Source organism: Vulpes vulpes, chromosome 8 (assembly GCF_048418805.1).
Source record: "Vulpes vulpes isolate BD-2025 chromosome 8, VulVul3, whole genome shotgun sequence".
Classification (NCBI taxonomy): Eukaryota; Metazoa; Chordata; class Mammalia; order Carnivora; family Canidae; genus Vulpes; species Vulpes vulpes.
The window spans coordinates 77,524,865-77,542,745 of record NC_132787.1 but is presented as its reverse complement, the minus strand read 5'-3'; the positions used below and the strand labels follow the sequence as shown (position 1 = coordinate 77,542,745).

The 17,881-nt window shown below is 37.6% G+C and overlaps 1 protein-coding gene across 24 annotated transcripts in view; it reads left to right on the top strand.

Moving 5' to 3' along the window:
* Nucleotides 1–17,881, top strand: part of MTA3 (metastasis associated 1 family member 3) — a 220,688-nt gene that overhangs the window by 179,308 nt on the left and 23,499 nt on the right. For 13 of the 24 annotated variants that reach the window (XR_012003145.1, XR_012003151.1, XR_012003146.1 and 10 more), the window contains 4 exons: nt 1,602–1,660; nt 6,545–6,666; nt 11,529–11,680; nt 12,715–12,937. Coding sequence is in view for 14 of the 24 variants with exons in the window: in XM_072767199.1 (XP_072623300.1) it covers nt 1,602–1,660; nt 6,545–6,666; nt 11,529–11,680; nt 12,715–12,937 (556 nt within the window). In the remaining 10 variants the exon portion in view is untranslated. Of the gene's footprint in view, nt 1–1,601; nt 1,661–6,541; nt 6,667–11,528; nt 11,681–12,714; nt 12,938–17,881 lie in introns of all 24 variants that reach the window. The other 11 variants (XR_012003144.1, XR_012003149.1, XR_012003150.1 and 8 more) reach the window with 1 other exon arrangement.

Genomic DNA, 17,881 nt, shown 5'->3' with positions numbered 1-17,881 from the left:
TCACACAGTGGCAAGTGTTGCATGCTATAAAAATACATTTTAAGGATCACATTTTTTTTTTTTAATTTTTTTATTTATGATAGTCACAGAGAGAGAGAGAGAGAGGCAGAGACACAGGCAGAGGGAGAAGCAGGCTCCATGCACCGGGAGCCTGACGTGGGATTCGATCCCGGGTCTCCAGGATCACGCCCTGGGCCAAAGGCAGGCGCTAAACCACTGTGCCACCCAGGGTTCCCTTAAGGATCACTTTTATTTTAATTTTTTTGAAAGATTTTATTTATTCATGGGAGGCATATGTAGAGAGAGGCAGAGACATAGGCAGAAGGAGAAGCAGGCTCCATGCAGGGAGCACAATGCAGAACAAGTGGGGGGAGCGGCAGAGGAAGAGAGGGAGAGAGAGAATCCCAAGCAGGCTCCACGCCCAGTGCAGAGCCTGACACAGGGCTCAGTCTCATGACCCCAAGATCAAGATCTCAGCCAAAACCAAGAGTCAGACACTCAATCTACTGAACTGCCCAGGCGCCCCAAAGATCACTTTTTAAATGACCACAGTGAGTTGTCGAGATCATGAATAGTGAATACGTATCCATGGCTTGTTGAAAGGTTTCTGGTGTCAACATCATGCATAATCCAAAAGTGCTTATTTCAAACAATATAGAAGTGAAGACCATGTACTCTGGAAAACTTGGGATTTTCAAGGCCAAAAGTCCCTGGAGACGGTGGAGATAATGACATCATGGGTGGTTGAAAAGTGGTTTATGGATAAAATTATTTCCAAATATTTCAACTTGGTTTCTAAAAGTTTTAAGTTATCCCCTTAAATGTTTTGTATTCTCCTCATTGAGAAAATGGATGACTGCCTTATATTCTGGTTTGTAATTTATTTATTTATTTATTTATTTATTTATTTATTTATTTATTTATTTATTTTGGACATTGGCAATATATTGTTTTTCTTCCTTGTTGGTATTCATTTACTGTGTTGATCAGTTTCTGGATATGACTATGTAATCTTTTCCCCATTCCTTTCCCTACATTTGGCTCCTAATGGCTCCTAAAATCTGATGTGAGTTCAGTCAGGCCTTAAAGCTTATTGCATATTGCATATCTCTTAACATTTGAGGGTAAATGCTTATTTAATTGTACTTAGGGGAGTTGTTATCTCTTTCTTTCTCATGGACCTTGGAAACGAATCATTTCTGGAAAAGAAATTTCTTTTAAAGCAAAGAAAGTGTGTGTGTGTGTGTGTGTGTGTGTGTGTGTGTGTGTGTGTGTGTTTCTCCCAGAAAGGTAAAAAAAGTAGAAACTAAATTTGCAAAGTAAAAATGGTTACTTATAAATCCTGTTTATTCACTCATGGAGCAGTGGGAAATGGACTTAATCACTGCTTTAATTTTAAAATCTAGATCTACAATGTTATTAATACTTGCAGTTCTGTACCTCAGAACCCAGTGACTTGTCTTACAAATTAACACAGTTTAAGAATATATACGTGAAAGAAAGACCTTTCCTAAAATGGCAATTTTTGAATGTTTAAGACAAGAAGTAGTAATAATTATTAGGCATTGTATGTAAAATATTTTATCTATCTTTTGAATTAGAAACGTCTAAAAGCAGCAGAAGCTGAGAGTAAACTGAAGCAAGTGTATATCCCAACTTAGTAAGTAACAGAAATCTTTTAAAATATTTGTCATAGTTTGAATTCAATGAACACAAAATATGTCATCTTGGTCAATTTCAGCCAAATTTGAATTTCTTTGTATATCTTATTTTCTGACACTACAAAGCACTAGACTTGCTTTCCATTTTACCATTACAGTGATTTTTTTTAGAAAGAAAAATGGCTGGTGAGAGACAAACAAAAGGACTAGAGGAAAGATGCCATGTTGTATACTTCCATCAAAACTGCAGGGAAAGCAGCAGAAAACTAACCTGTGAAACTCTGTTATTTGAAGCAAATGTTTTTCAGAAAGTCAGCAGCTTTTGAAATTTCAATGTTATAGAATGGACTTGAGGGGCATGTAGTGCACGTTGCCCTTTGGAGATTGTTTTTTTGGTTGAGGATTTTATATTGTTTGCTTAGGAGAAGGGTTAGAGAAAGTAAGAAGAATCATACTTTGTAAATGTTGAATAAATAATGAATAGGTATCAGTTGTTTCATGTGTCTGGTATTCTAGCATCATTATTTTGGGGACTTAGAAATCATTTTCATCAAAATGAATGCCAGTTTGCTTCTCATTTGCTACATTTTAAATGAATTATAGTCTTTTTTGAGGTCTGTAAGAGTTCAATCATTCATTTGTTGACGAAAATTTAGTTTATTGAGCACTGAGTATACAGTGCTATATTAAGTTCTTTGGGGACTAAAATGAAATTTGCTACAGAGTTCTATGTACTGCTCCAAGATTTTTCTCACTTAGTATAGTTGTTTTATACCTAGGCTTTTGTTTATTGAATTTTGATGTATTAATACATTTATATAGAGGAGTCCTCTTAGACAATGAATCGTGTTATTTTTAAATCATTTTTTATCTCAAGGCAGATAACCTGTAATTTACAGGATTCATAATTTTTTTTTCAGAGCTGTAATGTCCCTTCTGCAGTGGTTTCCAGTACCTTAGAAATTTTTATATTATATGTGAGTAATTTATAAAAGAGCAACTGCCCAAAGAAAACAGTGTGGTGATTCATATGTGAGGTTCTTAGAAGCAAGCATAGCAGCTTTCTTGTGCATTGTAGTGCTGTCACATCAAAGGAAAAGTACACTAAACCAGTTTTCACCTAGTTACCCAGAGAATTGTTTCTGTTATGTTTTGCATTGACTTTGTTGGAGTCTTGATCTCAAAGACCAGCAAACTATAGTCTGCAGGCCAAATCTGACCTGCTGCCTGTTTTTATAAATAAAATGTTGTTGGAACACAGCCATACTCATTCATTTATGTATTATTTATGTCTGCTTTCATGCTTCAATCGCAGCGTTCAGTGGTTGTGACAGAAATTGTAATCTCCACAGAACTTAAAATATTTATGATGCCAGCCTGATATAAGTGAATGATTTTTGGAGATCAAGACAGTTTCTAATCATAACTTGTTAAAAAAAATTACATAAATCTACATAAATAGAAGGTATGAAGTCACCTTCTGAGTCCTTGGATAAGAATATGAGTCCTTGGAAGAATTTCACAGTTAACTCTAAAATCAAGTATTTTGAAACAAATAATGGATTAAGAATTATTTTATGCTGTCATTCTTTTGAGCCTGGCAGTCTCCTGTATGCAAAGCACTCTGTTCAGTACTAGAGGTAGAAAGGTTAGAAAGGTATACCACATTCTAGTGTGGGAGAGACAGGTGCCAAACAGTCGCCTAGTGTGACAAGTACTATGATGAAGAAGAATAGCACAATTTTTATGAGAATTGGTACAGGACGACCAGACTCAGTTGATTCCTTGTGGAAGTGAGTTTGAGTGAATTCTGGAGAAGGAAGAGGAATTAACTGGGTGATGGAGGCTTTCCAGGCCAAGGGGATCCTGAGATTGGAAGGGCACAACAGTAGTTAAGGAGCTGAGAGAATGGCAGTGTAGCTGTGTAAAGAGAGTGGTGAGCTGTGGGAGGCTGGCAGGGCCAGCCAGGGGTTTACCCATCTGATCAACAATGGAAATGGATTTTAAATAAGGAAGTGTCATGATCAAATTTGTACTTTAAGATCACTTGCTCTATTTTAGAAAATGGTTTGGGGAAGAGGAGCAATAGTGGATGTAAGGAGACCCAATTCTGAAGTTCTTGGAGAGGAAAGGTGACAGGAGCTTGACTGGAATTGTGGCCCTGGAAATGGTACACCACCTGGAGGTGACTGACTTGTATAGAGGGGTAGAGGGGAAATGTCAGGCTAGAGTCCCAGATTTCTGGCCAGCACAACAACCAAAGAGACTGGTAGAGAGAGGCAGGCTAACACTTTGAATTTGCTCTATCCAAAAAGAAGTGTTGAATATGATGTTGTATATATTGATCTTAAGCTCAGGGGAAAGTTTTGCTCTAGAGATACAAATTTGAGCTTCATTGGCATATAATATTGTGTTTGAAACCATGGATGAGCTTTCTTAGGAGGAGCAATAAGAACAAAGGGTCTCGGACCCAGGTTGAGGAAATCCAGGATTTATGTATCAGATAAAGTAGGATAGCAAGGTCAGTGCATTATCCCAAAAGTGAAAGAGGAGTGTGTTTCAAGGAGGGGAAGAGATTAATTAATTAATTAATGTCAGATGTTGATGAAAAATAGCCAGAGAATTTAGTAACGTGGAGATAGGTCATTGGTCATCTGTAATGTAGTAGTTGAGGACTGCATATGAGCCAAGGAACTGCAGACAGTAAAGATTGGCCCCTCAACAAAACTGGCTAGAAAGGTCAGTCTTGGGAGTTCTTCACTTTGAGGGGTAGATTGTAAAAGAGTAATAGAAGAGTTCTTTAAGTAGGGAGAAATATGTTTACATGATAATGGAGAAAGCCCAGGATAGAGAATCAAATGTACAAAATTCTCAGGAGGCCATTAAGGGGTAGAATATGGAATACAGATGTGGGAGGAGAGGTTTGGGCATTAGATAAAAGGACAGTTTCATATAATGCAGCTTTAAAAACTTTTTTGTATGTTTGTTAGAGTAAAAGTTTATTCAAATGTTCACATTGACATCATTTGTCACCTGAGAATTAATGTGTAGGCACTTGGTTTTGCAAAACTAATGTAAAGTGATTCACATGTCTATATGCATTGAGTCTTTGCACACTTGTTTTCCTTTTATGATTATTATAATGAAGATCAGTGGTTTATTCAGTCAAGTAAGATTCAAAAATCAGTTGAACAATTAAAGTTGTGTTTGCTCTCATTCTTGTTTTTAGGCCTCTCATCTGTAAATTTGTATTAGCTCTTTTTCATCACATATATTTAGCCCTGGGTTAAACGTCAGAAACTTCCATATTTTGGGGGAAGACTTCTGAGAATCAGTCATTTGATTTAAGAGGCCATCCTGCTATCTATATCTAGTAGATTTTTAAAAATCAGAAATATTTTTACATACCTTTGTAAATCTTAATCATTATAAATTATTTTTAACTGTGCACATTTTCACCTGTAAACTATAAGAGAAACACATTCTTTCTTGTTTAAAATGTTTTAAAAATGATTTGTCTTCAAAATACATTGCTGGCACAGGTTATAAATGAAAATAATAGCCCTATTACAAAATGGGGACCTCAGGTTAAATGATTTCTTCTGGATTGGTGTTGAGGTGTCACCTAAGAGTTACAGTAACAATGAGAGAAAGAAATCTTAGTTTGCTGTCAGGCCAAGTTTACACATTAGGCTTTCACTGGTAAATGGAATTGAAGAAACTGGGAACAGCAAAGAGGAAACTCCTGTGCCAATTCCATGTTGAAACTCCACATGTCTTAGTAGTTATGATCTCTGGTTACTTCAGCAACCATGGGGAGATAGAGTTATAGTCTGCATTTATTCATTGCTAACAAATAGTTGACTAGTTTATTTTGCTTATCTTCTGTCTAGCAAATAGATGTGAAAGCTCCTCTAGGATGAAAGTTCCTTTAAGTCAGGTGTTTTTGTTTACAAGGCACTGAAATAAATACATGTTTAATGAATTATGAGTTTATTTGAGAAGATGTCATGTACACCTGTGTAGTATTCTAGGGCATGGCTTTATAAGCAGAGAAGTTAGCTTACCCCACATGGGTAAAAATTAGCCACGTTTGCACCAAGTAAGTACCAAGGTAATCTGGGCTACCTGTTTCTAAGGAATTATGGTATCTGGGAAATTTACATGTAAAGCCTTGATAGATATCTCCTTTTTTGTCCTCTTGAAATTTTTTTCTTAAAAAGAAAAGCCTCAGAATATATTTGTTGGCTTTTCTAATTTCAAGTGCTATGTATGTAATCCTTCTCATAAAAATTCAGACATCATAGAAATTATTATCATAAACGGCTAAATCTCCTGAAATGCCGACTTACATTCAGGAGATATGCTCTGTTGACATCCACACTGTCTTTGTTGAACACATGGCTTTTGTGCATTTCCCTCAAGAGCCAATGCAGAGTCAATAGCTTTCATACCAGCAGCAGAAATGGCACAGTGGTTTTCTCTAAACACAACACACTGCTTTTAGCTTAATTTATTTTATCCAAAAAAATTATCTTTTATTCTCAGGAGAATTCATGATAAGTGATAGAGCTTAAGAACTTGTATCTTTCAAAAGCATTATAGGGTGTTCTAAGGAAATTGTATTTGGGTGGAGTAGTACTAATGGCTATATTTACTTTGTGCATATTAGACATAAGAGATTGGTTTTTATGTATCCTTGTTTTATAAGGTTGAATGATTTGAGTTCATTTTAATACCTTATATTTACCAGCTTATTTCTTCTTTACCAAATATTCAGATATTTATATGTAGTTAAGATAAATCAACAATGAGGTGTACAGACTTTTGCCTTGTTATACAAGTCATTTTTATCACCTCACTTTATATTTCATTGAAAGCAGCAAACCAAATCCCAACCAAATATCTGCCAGCAATGGCAAACCTGGTGCTGTGAATGGAGCCGTGGGGACCACATTCCAGCCACAGAATCCCCTCTTAGGACGAGCCTGTGAGAGCTGCTATGGTAAGTTTTCTCCAGCAGGGCTTTCTTCTCTCCTTTGAGGCCTGTGATGAGGTTTGTGGCACTGTGCTGGCACTGCTGGGTGGGAGGTGTTGAGCAGCCGTCTCAAGGTACCTATGGCACACTGCTTAGAGAGCGGGATGATGTAGCCTTAGGTGAGTAAGATGCCCACCCTTCCCTTCGACTTGGACACTGCATTTTAGTCTTGGATTTTCTCTGCTTCGCTTCTTTGAAAAAGGCTCCAGTAAAAAAAAAAAAAAGAAAGAAAAGAAAGAAAAAGAAAAAGGCTCCAAAAACTTCTGTCAGAAAGACCTATTGTGGATGAAGTGCCATTTATGATCCTCAGACCAGCTTCCATCAAAGTGCACCAGTTTGGGAGAACTTGTTCTACCATGTTTGTGTTTGCCTTTGCTTTCAGCAAGTATCTTTATCAGTATCTGTCCATGTCAAAAACCTATCAGACATGGGCAGCATTACATTGTATTTGACTTGGATGTTAAATTGGTTTGGTGAGGGATCCCTGGGTGGCGCAGCGGTTTGGCGCCTGCCTTTGGCCCAGGGCGCGATCCTGGAGACCCGGGATCGAATCCCACGTCAGGCTCCTGGTGCATGGAGCCTGCTTCTCCCTCTGCCTGTATCTCTGCCTCTCTCTCTCTCTGTGTGACTATCATAAATAAATAAAAATTAAAAAAAAAAATTTTTTTTTAAAAATAATAAAAAAAAATAAATAAATAAATTGGTTTGGTGAGATGATGTAATTGATATTTTTTTTTAAAGGATTTTATTTATTTGAGAGAGCATGCATGCACATGCAAGCAGAGATGGGGGATGGAGCATCTTAAGCAGGCTCTACGCCCAATACAGAGCCCTATGCAGGACTTGATTTCACCACCTGAGATCAGGACCTGAACCAAAATCAAGAGTCATTTAACCAACTGAACCACCCAAGTGCCCCATACATTTAAAAAAAAAAAAAAAAAAAATTCTTGCTCTTTTATTGTCTCTCTTTAGCTTTTCTTTCCCCACTTTTTTTTTTTTTTTAAGATTTTATTTCTTAAGAAATCCCTACACTCAAACTCACAACCCCTAGATGAAGAGTCTCACACTGTACCAACTGAGCCAGCCAGGCACCCCTTACTTTTTTTTTTTCACCCCTTACTTTTTATATTTTTATACTTATTTAAAATCTCAAACAATGGCATAATCTGTTCATAGACATCAATGACATTATTATCTATGTTTCCTTACAATCAAAGTGGCCTGGGGTGGGGAAAAGAAGGAAACTGATTTTTACTGAAAGTCTACTTGGTGCCCAATTTTTGTCTCTCAACAGCTCTTTGGAGGGATAGATGTAGCTTACTGCCCTAAGGGCATGGGGATGAGGGACATGACAGCCTCTGCTTCATATACACAACAAGCTTCAGCATTAGAAAAGACTTTTAAAAAGTTTTATTTTTTTAAGTTAATCTCTATATCCAGCATGGGGGTTGAACTCATACCCCCAAGATCAAGAGCTGCATGCTCTACTAACTGAAGCCAGACACCCCTAGAAAAGACTTTTAAAACCAGGTCACAGGGGGATCCCTGGGTGGTGCAACGGTTTAGCGCCTGCCTTTGGCCCAGGGCGCGATCCTGGAGACCCGGGATCGAATCCCACGTCGGGCTCGGGGTGCGTGGAGCCTGCTCCTCCCTCTTCCTGTGTCTCTGCCTCTCTCTCTCTCTCTCTGTGACTATCATAAATAAATAAAAATTAAAAAATAAATAAATAAAAATAAAACCAGGTCACATAGCGGTGACTGGGTGGCTCAGTAGGTTAGGTGTCTGACTTGATTTCGGCTCAGGTCATGATGATGGGGTTGTGAGATGGAACCCCATGTTGGGTGTGGACTCTGCTTAAGGTTCTCTCTCCCTCGGCCCCCTCCCTACTTATGTTCTTTCTCTAAGAAAACAAAACAAAACAAACAGATCATATAATTATCTTACCTGAAACTAAGGAAAGTATGATCCAGACAAATTGCTGACTTCATAGAAATGGTATGTTTCTAACCATTTTTCTGCACCATGGAAGCATAAAGGAAAATAATTTATGGAAAATTAGATTCTTTTGGTCATAATTTTTTATATATTGCATTATGAATGTCTTTTTTTTTTTTTAATTTAAAGATTTTATTTTTCCATGAGAGACACAGAGAGAGAGACAGAGAGAGAGGCAGAAACAGAGACACAGGCAGAAGGAGAAGCAGGCTCCATGCAGAGAGTGTGATGTGGGACTCAATCCCAGCACTCGAGGATCACACCCTGAGCCGGAGGCAGGCGCTAAACTGCTGAGCCACCCAGGGATCCCCATGAATGTCTTTGAATTGGAAACTCTTAGACACTGAAGTTTATTTGTATTTAAGTGAAAATAAAATTAATCCTACAGACAAGTGGTGGCTTTATCTTATTTTTGACATACCCCGTTAACACATATGTAGTCTCACATATCCCTTTATATAATTGTCATTTTTATGTGTATGACAAATAAGTGATTTTTATTTTATAATACTTATTTTAGACTCAAATAATATTATAAAATGTATCTCTTATTATAACATGATGTAAGATTTATCATTAGGGGTGCCTGGGTGGCGTCTGCCTTTGGCTTAGGGCATGATTCCAGGGTCCTAGGATCGAGCCCACATCAGCTCCCTGCTCAGTGGGGAGTCTGCTTCTGCTTCCCCCTATCCCTCTACCTCCTGCTCCCCGGCTTATGCTCTTTCTCTTCAAATCAATAAATAAAATCTTTAAAAAAAAAAAAGATTTATCTTTATAGAGAGATAGAAGTTGGTGTTTTCTTTTTTGTCACTTTTTAAAAAAGATTTTATATATTTATTTCAGAGAGAGCACACAGGGCAGCAGGGCAGAGGGAGATGGGGAGAGAGAATCTCAAGCAGCCTCCTTAGCCTGATGCAGGGCTCAGTCTGAGATCATGACCTGAGCTGAAATCAAGACTCAGACACTCAACTGAGCCACCCAGGCACCCCTGTCACTTTTTAATTGCATTTGAGTTAATTTTGTAAGGGGAATGATGTTTGTTGACAAATATTAAAATGACATGTCATGACTAACTTGAGTAAAAATGTATACTTAAATATGAGTGAAATTTTATTATTTTTTTTCAAAGATTTTATTTATGCATGAGAGACACAGAGATTGAGGCAGAGACACAGGCAGAGGGAGAAGCAGGCTCCATGCAGGAAGCTCAATGTGGAACTCGATCCCGGATTCCAGGATCATGCCCCAGGCCAAAGGCAGATGCTCAACTGCTGAGCCACCTAGGCATCCCATGAGTGAAATTTTATAGTCAGAATCCAAACTAGGTCCATGCCTAATACTTAAGATTCTTAAAATTTGTGTTTAAAAAAAATCAACTTATTTGACTTACTGTTTTAAATTATAAGAGGAGGGGATCCCTGGGTGGTGCAGTGGTTTAGCGCCTGCCTTTGGCCCAGGGCGTGATCCTGGAGACCTGGGATCGAATCCCACATCGGGCTCCCGGTGCATGGAGCCTGCTTCTCTGCCCGTGTCTCTGCCTCTCTCTCTCTCTCTCTCTCTGTGTGACTATCATAAATAAATAAAAACTTAAAAAAAAATCTAAATTATAAGAGGAAAGTTTTGGGGGCTGCTGTTAGCAAGGAGTCTACCAAAAATAATACACGATGGGTGCACAGTATTATTCTCAAACTAAGATGCAGTTTGATTATAATGGCCCGTATGTTTTCTCTTTTTGACATTGACTTGTGAAGTGTTAGTTGACACCTTGATGTGCTCTTTGAACACTTTGACCTGACGAAGTTAACTTATAAATCAGGGGGAAGAGTATTCCAAGGGAAATATACAGATTATAATAATTTATACATACCTCATTAACTTAATGTTTCATGCCATCGTTTCCTATCTTAAACTTCAGATCCATTGTAGGAAAACTTTAAATGCAATATGGGAGCAATTCAAACTGCAGCAAAACTGATGAAGGCTTGCAGTGTTAAGTGGTAAATCAGCCAAGTTATTAGGTTTTAAGCCTTTTGTGATCTTGGCTGCATATGCTCCCTTGATCTGGACTTAAATAGTCTTGAAAGGGATTCTATTTTTAAAGGGAGAAATACTAAAATGATTATACTTTGTTCATTTATCTATTTCTGACAGATTCCTACCTTAATCAGTGGGGCCTCTCTGAGCACCTTAAACTCTGGGGTAGTTTCTGGACCATCAATTTAGAAACTTAGACTTGGACTTTAAACAGTAATATAATAATAATAATAATACCTTTCTGGGGCAGCCCGGGTGGCTCAGTGGTTTGGCGCTGCCTTCAGCCCAGGGCATTATCCTGGAGTCCCGGGATTGGGTCCGGCATCGGACTTCCTGCATGGGGCCTGCTTCTCCCTCTGCCTGTGTCTCTGCCTCTCTCTCTTTCTCTCTCTCTCATGAATAAATAAATAAAATTAAAAAAAAAAGCTTTCTGATAACTTATTTACAGAAATGTACACAATAGGGGGTATTTTTAATGAACAAAACTCCCTCAGTAATAGCACAGCATATTATATAAGATACTTCATCTAATAGCTTCTCTTAACAGGAGCCACAGGTTCGCTCTCTTGCTTGCTCTCTCATTCACTATGAGAGAGAGAGAGAGAAATGGTTTAATGAATCCTGAATCTTGAAAATACATGTATATTAGACTTTTATGTTTGGTGAACTGCAGAAAGAAAAATAACATTGTAAACTAAAGATTACTTTGGAATATCTTTAAAATATTTGATGGTATATGTATTGATGTTACAAATTATATAACACTTTGTCTTTTCATATTTTTCCTCTGTCTTTAGCTACACAGTCTCATCAGTGGTATTCTTGGGGCCCACCTAATATGCAGTGTAGATTGTGTGCAACCTGTTGGCTCTACTGGAAAAAATATGGAGGCCTGAAAATGCCCACCCAGTCGGAAGAAGAGAAGTTATCTCCTAGCCCAACTACAGAGGTATATGAGCAATAGTCTTTGATGTTGAGAAATGTCATTTTAATGGCTTGGTCACTCCTTGGAAACAGAAGTACAGTACAGAAAAAAAAAAAAAAAAAAAAAGAAGTACAGTACAGGATAACTTAAAAGCAAAAAATAAAAGCAAACAAAGCTGTTTTTTTATAACTAAACATAGCACCATAATATTTAAGGTGGATGTGGAGAGAGGGCAGGGACAAATCAAATTTTTTCAGGTATTCAAAATATTGTTCTTGTGTGATTGCTCAGACAAAAGAACAATATGTGTGAGAAGTGTTAACATAAGTAGAGAGCTTACAAATTAAATGATTTAATTGCTTTTTGGGAAACAGTTTGCAACCTTTAAATACTGTAAAAATATGCCTTACTACATAAAGTAATAAACATAAACTGAACATTTTTCTGTCCCTGAGCTATCATAGGAGGAACAAGAAGGTGATATGGACTCAATCTTGAGATAAACAGTTGAAATAGGATTTTGGTAAAATTCTCAGATTGCAGATATAAGCACCTGTGTCGACCAGAGGGAGACTTCTTCTTTTTAAGGGCTAACAGGATCTCAGGACTCCTACACTATTAAAAAATAAGATAATTTCATTAACCCCCTTGGCATTTTTTTAAAATGTGATTTTGGATTCTTAAGGTCAATGTCCATTTAAAAACCAAAGCATAGGAAGGAGTGCACTGGTGATGAGCACAGGGTGGTGATGGATGGAAGTATTGAGTTACTATATTGTATACCTGAAACTAGTATAACACTGTATGGTAACTACCTGGAAGTAAAATAAAAACTTTGAAAAACAAAAATATAGGATCACACATCCTCCTACCCCTACACAGTTACCTTCTCTACTCCCCTACCCTCTTTCCGAAAGTGCATACTTCTAATTTCTTCTTTGGGAGTAGGGTATTAACTTCTAGATGCTTCAGTGGAAAACTTAAAAATTGCCTTCTCTTTGAGCCTGATACAAATAGCATTCTTTTCTTTACATGTCTGTTGGTATCTGATTTTGCAGGACCCCCGTGTTAGGAGTCACATGTCTCGCCAGGCCATGCAGGGGATGCCAGTCCGAAACACTGGGAGCCCAAAGTCTGCAGTGAAGACCCGCCAAGCTTTCTTCCTCCACACTACATATTTCACAAAATTTGCTCGTCAGGTCTGCAAAAATACCCTCCGGCTGCGGCAGGCAGCAAGACGGCCGTTTGTTCCTATTAATTATGCTGCCATTAGGGCAGAATGTAAGATGCTTTTAAATTCTTAACCTTATGTGTTGTGCTTCTGACCATTTTCTCTCCTTCCCTCTCTTTTTTGTTTTGTTTTTTTTTGTTTTGTTTTGTTTTTGTTTGCAATAAACATAAGTTCTTGTGTACAGCCTTTTATTTGGTTTATTTTTTTTTAACATTGTTTTTGTCTGCTGCCATTTGTATCATGCCAACCTGAAAAGGAAACACTGGAACCTCTGCAGCCCCTCTGCAGAGAGCATAGTACTCAGCAGAGAATTGGTGGGAGGTGCCCTTATTCAGAGAGGTCTTGTAATGGGACTGCCCAAGAACCCTTACGGGAAGGCACTTTCACCTGTAAGGTCGTGCCGAGATGTAACCCCTAAGGATGGTGTCACAATGAAGCCCCATAGATGAGACATTCAGTCTGCTCTTACGTGCCTTCATTAGGTTTGAATAAAATTTGCCAATTTACACTAATTAGAAATTGCATGTCTTTGTAAACCTCTCATTTTCCCATGAACCTTTTATAATTCTACAATATTATGGAAATTCACAGTGCTTCATAACAAACACTACAGTAACTGGAAAATGGAGCAAATTATAAATGGATTTTAGTGTGTTTGGGTGAATTTTCTGAAAATACATATTTAGTTCTTACAGGCTAATGACCAAATTTATGGTTGAGCATTCTTTCTATTTGTCCAATTTGGTTTCCATTTCATTATCATACATATATTACCGCATAACATATACATAATTATTACTTTCATTTTCAACATGTTCAGTCTTGGCTTATGTTTCATTTTTTTGTTGTTGTTAGAACAAAGGTCATATGTATCAGTGAATTGTGGGTTGTTCTGTTATTACCATGTATCCCTAAAATGTGTCCATACTTTGTGTGCCAGCTCTGATTCTAGTCTTGCTACGTTTAGTCACATCCCTGACTGCCATGTTAGAGCCATGCAACTTTCTCCCCTAAAGGAGAAAACTTGCTGTCTGGCTTAACAGAGAGGAAATCTTACAGACATTTAGTAGATGCTTTTTTTTGTGTGTGAGAAAAGAAATTTTGCATTATGAGATGTTCCATTTTGATTTAAGAAGGGTATCTCTATAAGGAGTGATGATTGAAAACTTTTTGTTCCTAAAGATAATTTCAGCAAAACGGCTTGAAAGGCTTTACAACTTACAGGTAAAAGCTTTATAAGGAGAAGAAAAGTGCTTTGTAGAGAGAGAGTGCAAAATGGCAGTACTTTCTGAGTCTCACGGAGGAGGGACTCCATTAGATGCGTGTGTATTTGGAACTTAGGCTGATACTGATTATTTCATGCTAACGCTTCTGAGTTCATGGATTTATGCTCTTATCATTTTCTTAACCATTTTAAGGAACTGGAAAATATTTGCATTCATCTAAACTGCTTAGCCAATTTAAAATACATTTATATAGTTTCTTAACTAAACAGGATAATAAAACACATGAGAAAGAGAATGAAAGAAATTCTTCTATTGAAATTGGCCAGGATCCAATATCATCTTTGTTCCTATGAATGGAAAAGAAATCATCACCAACTAAATTGGCAGCTGAGGAAGCTTCTGTTTCCCATAGCTCTTCTGTTAGTTTCTCAGTTAATATGCAAATTGCCTTTATTTTTATTATTCTTCAATGAAGTATATTTTTATGTTACCATTTTATGCATTATTCCTCAACTGAAGGGTCATGCTGCTAAATATAAGCAGGGGAGGTCAAAGTTAAATTACATGTGTTTTATTTCTATAAACATATAGCTATGATAATAATAAAAAGACTCATTTGTTGTAAGATTCAAGAAGCATATTTTACTTTGCATTTCGCTTCTTTGATCAAGTTACATAATAGAATCAATTTCTTTTTTTTTTTAAGATTTTATATATATATTCATGAGAGAGACAGGCAGAGAGAGAAGCAAGCTCCATGCAGGGAGCCCAATGTAGGACTTGATCCCAGGACTCCAGGATCACGCCCTGGGCCAAAGGCAAACGCTCTACCACTGAGCCACCCAGGCGTCCCTAGAATCAAATTCCCAAAATAATTTTACCTCAAAATTTAAAATTACAGTTTCAAAACAAAGTTTCAGGGCAGCCCGGGTGGCTCAGCGGTTTAGCACCACCTTCAGCCCAGGGCATGATCCTAGAGACCGGAATTGAGTCCCATGTCAGGCTCCCTGCATGGAGCCTGCTTCTCCCTCTGCCTATGTCTCTGCCTCTCTCTGTGTGTCTCTCATGAATAAATAAATAAAATCTTAAAAAAAAAATTTACAAAGTTTCAGCAGCCATCTACTGGTTTGTCTGTTTTGTTTTTTTTTTTTTTCCAGATAAGCAACTAATGAACTCTTCTAGCATCTAATTGATTCTTACATCATCTTCTTATATGTACTTTGTTACAATCTCTTCATCAGATCCCTTGATCTTGGCTTGTTATGGAGAAGATGAGTTGTTAATAACTTGATGTCTGTAGGCAACCATGTCTGTGGTCCAGTGGGAATGTATAGGTGTATTTTTTTTTGTAAGCTTTCCTTGGTTTCTCAAGGGCAGTGGTGACCCCCATCCCTCAAAAAAGTTTATCCCTATGATGCAGTATGAATGTAATTTCAGATCAGATGAAAGTCTGTAATTCCAAAGAAACTGATGGATCAAGAGCTTTAATTGATGCATTTTAGAATAATTCTTCATAATATTCAGAAAGGTAAATAGTTTTCCCTGTGAACTTGGGAGTTCTAAGCACTCTAGAAACTGACGCCTTCCATGACTTCTGGCCTTGGCAGCACCATCACAACCAGTGTGCTAACCAGAGCTCATGGGGTGACAGACTGCCTGAGAGCAAGGGGAAGAACTAAGGAGATAAAAGTCTCAGATGGTGCAGAGCATAATGGTGACTATGAGGGCTTGGCTTAGAAGTCAATCCTTTCAGAGGACATATTTTGGGGTTTGTTACAACAGCACTCTCTGGCCTTTATTTTATTTTCATTAAGAAAATGGTATTGAAACAGTAGAGTGAAAAGGGGGAATCTTTGTATATCCATAAAGTATTACAGAGAAAATATAAGAACTAATAATGTCTATGGGAAGGGAAACTGGAAGGCTAAAGCAAAGGGATGGGAAGGAGACTTCCACCTGTTTTTTTTTTTTTTTTTTTTTTTAAGATTTTATTTATCCATTCATGAAAGACAGAGAGGCAGAGACACAGGTAGAGGGAGAAGCAGACTCCATGCTGGGAGCCCGACGCGGGACTCGATCCTGGGACTCCAGGATCGCGCCCTGGGCCAAAGGCAGGCGCTGAACCGCTGAGCCACCCAGGGATCCCCTTCCACCTGGTTTTAAACTTAAGATTTTGAGTTATGAGAATAAATTTCCTATTTTAAAAAATAATTTTAAAAACTTAAGTATATAATATGACCAATGTGTTTTAAAAATATGTATTTAAATATATGTATTTAAGATATATATATATGGTGATTTTTTAAAACCAAAGTTCCCCAAATGTCTACTTGCTTTAATAATAGGCCTTTATATGTAAATATATAAATACACAACAAAAATTACTAACATTAGTACAATGCCGAGCCAGTTCTATCACGTAGGTAGTGCATATTAAAAACATGGATTGATAAACCAATAACCAAAACATTGCAGAAAGAAAGGTATTGTGTCCTTGACAAAGTTTGCAGACCAACAGCATGGGTTGTCAAGTTTCAGACAGCATGTCTCTTTTTCTTGACACCTCTGCCCTCAAGTAAAAAAGCCACGATGTGATAATGCTGTTCTTCCTTTGTTATTGCCATCAGACATGACCACTGAGCTACCTGATGACTTTTATCAAACACCTGTAAGATTACCCAACACCTCATGAGCAAAGGGTTACTATTTGAGATTCAGAATCCTCAGAAACTGAGGTGAAGTAGAAGTGGTATATTAGCAGCATTTCATAGATGAAGCTAAAGTACTTGGAGAAGTGGATTCAAGTGACTGACCTGCCACCTTTGTAGCTTGCATGGGTGACTCGGTGGTTTCTCAGTTGATAACATCAGATTTGAATGACCACCATTCCCTAGAATGAAGTTCCCCAAGAGGCACCTGGAGCCACTTTTTTCTGTTTGAAGATGCTAATTCAGCTTTGCAAGTATCCCAAGGGCCTGCATTCAGAAGCCTTAAAATAGTTTTTCTAGAGATTTCTCAGCAAAAGTTAACTATAATAATTGTATAAAGTTGTATGAAATTTTAAGTTGTAATATTAGGTGAGAACAGTTTTGGTTTGTTTCGGTATTTTGGATATTTTTTAATTCATTTTTGAAAGGATACTTTAAATTTTTCTAAAGATACAAAAGTGGTTACAAATCTTATTGCCATTCCCATTTGTATCATCTTCAGAGGTAACCATTGTCATTGAGTCTAAAGTATCCAGAGATATTCTGTGTGTGTATACCAGTCTAGGTGGGTGTATTTTTTTTTTTTTCGTTTTAATTCAGATGTTAATGTCCACATTGGTCTGCCACTTGCTTTCTTAACATTTTGGAGGCCATTCCATACTAGTACATTTTTTTTTAAAGATTTTATTTATTCATAGAGAGAGAGGCAGAGACACAGGGAGAGGAAGAAGCAGGCTCCACGCAGGGAGCCCGATGCGGGACTCGATCCCGGGTCTCCAGGATCACACCCCAGGCTGCAGGTGGTGCCAAACCGCTGCGCCACCAGGGCTGCCCTCCATACTAGTACATTAAGAGCTACCTTTCTTATCAGCTGTATAATAATCTGTTTTGTACAGATTAAACAGATTTTTTTGGTTATTTCCAATCTTTCCTATTATAAGTAATATTGCAACAAATATCCTTGTACAGATAGCCTTTCTTACAATGTGTGAAATGTGTGGGTAGGTCACAGGACAGACCACTAAAAGTAAAGCATCTGAGTCAAGGAACATGCGTTTGG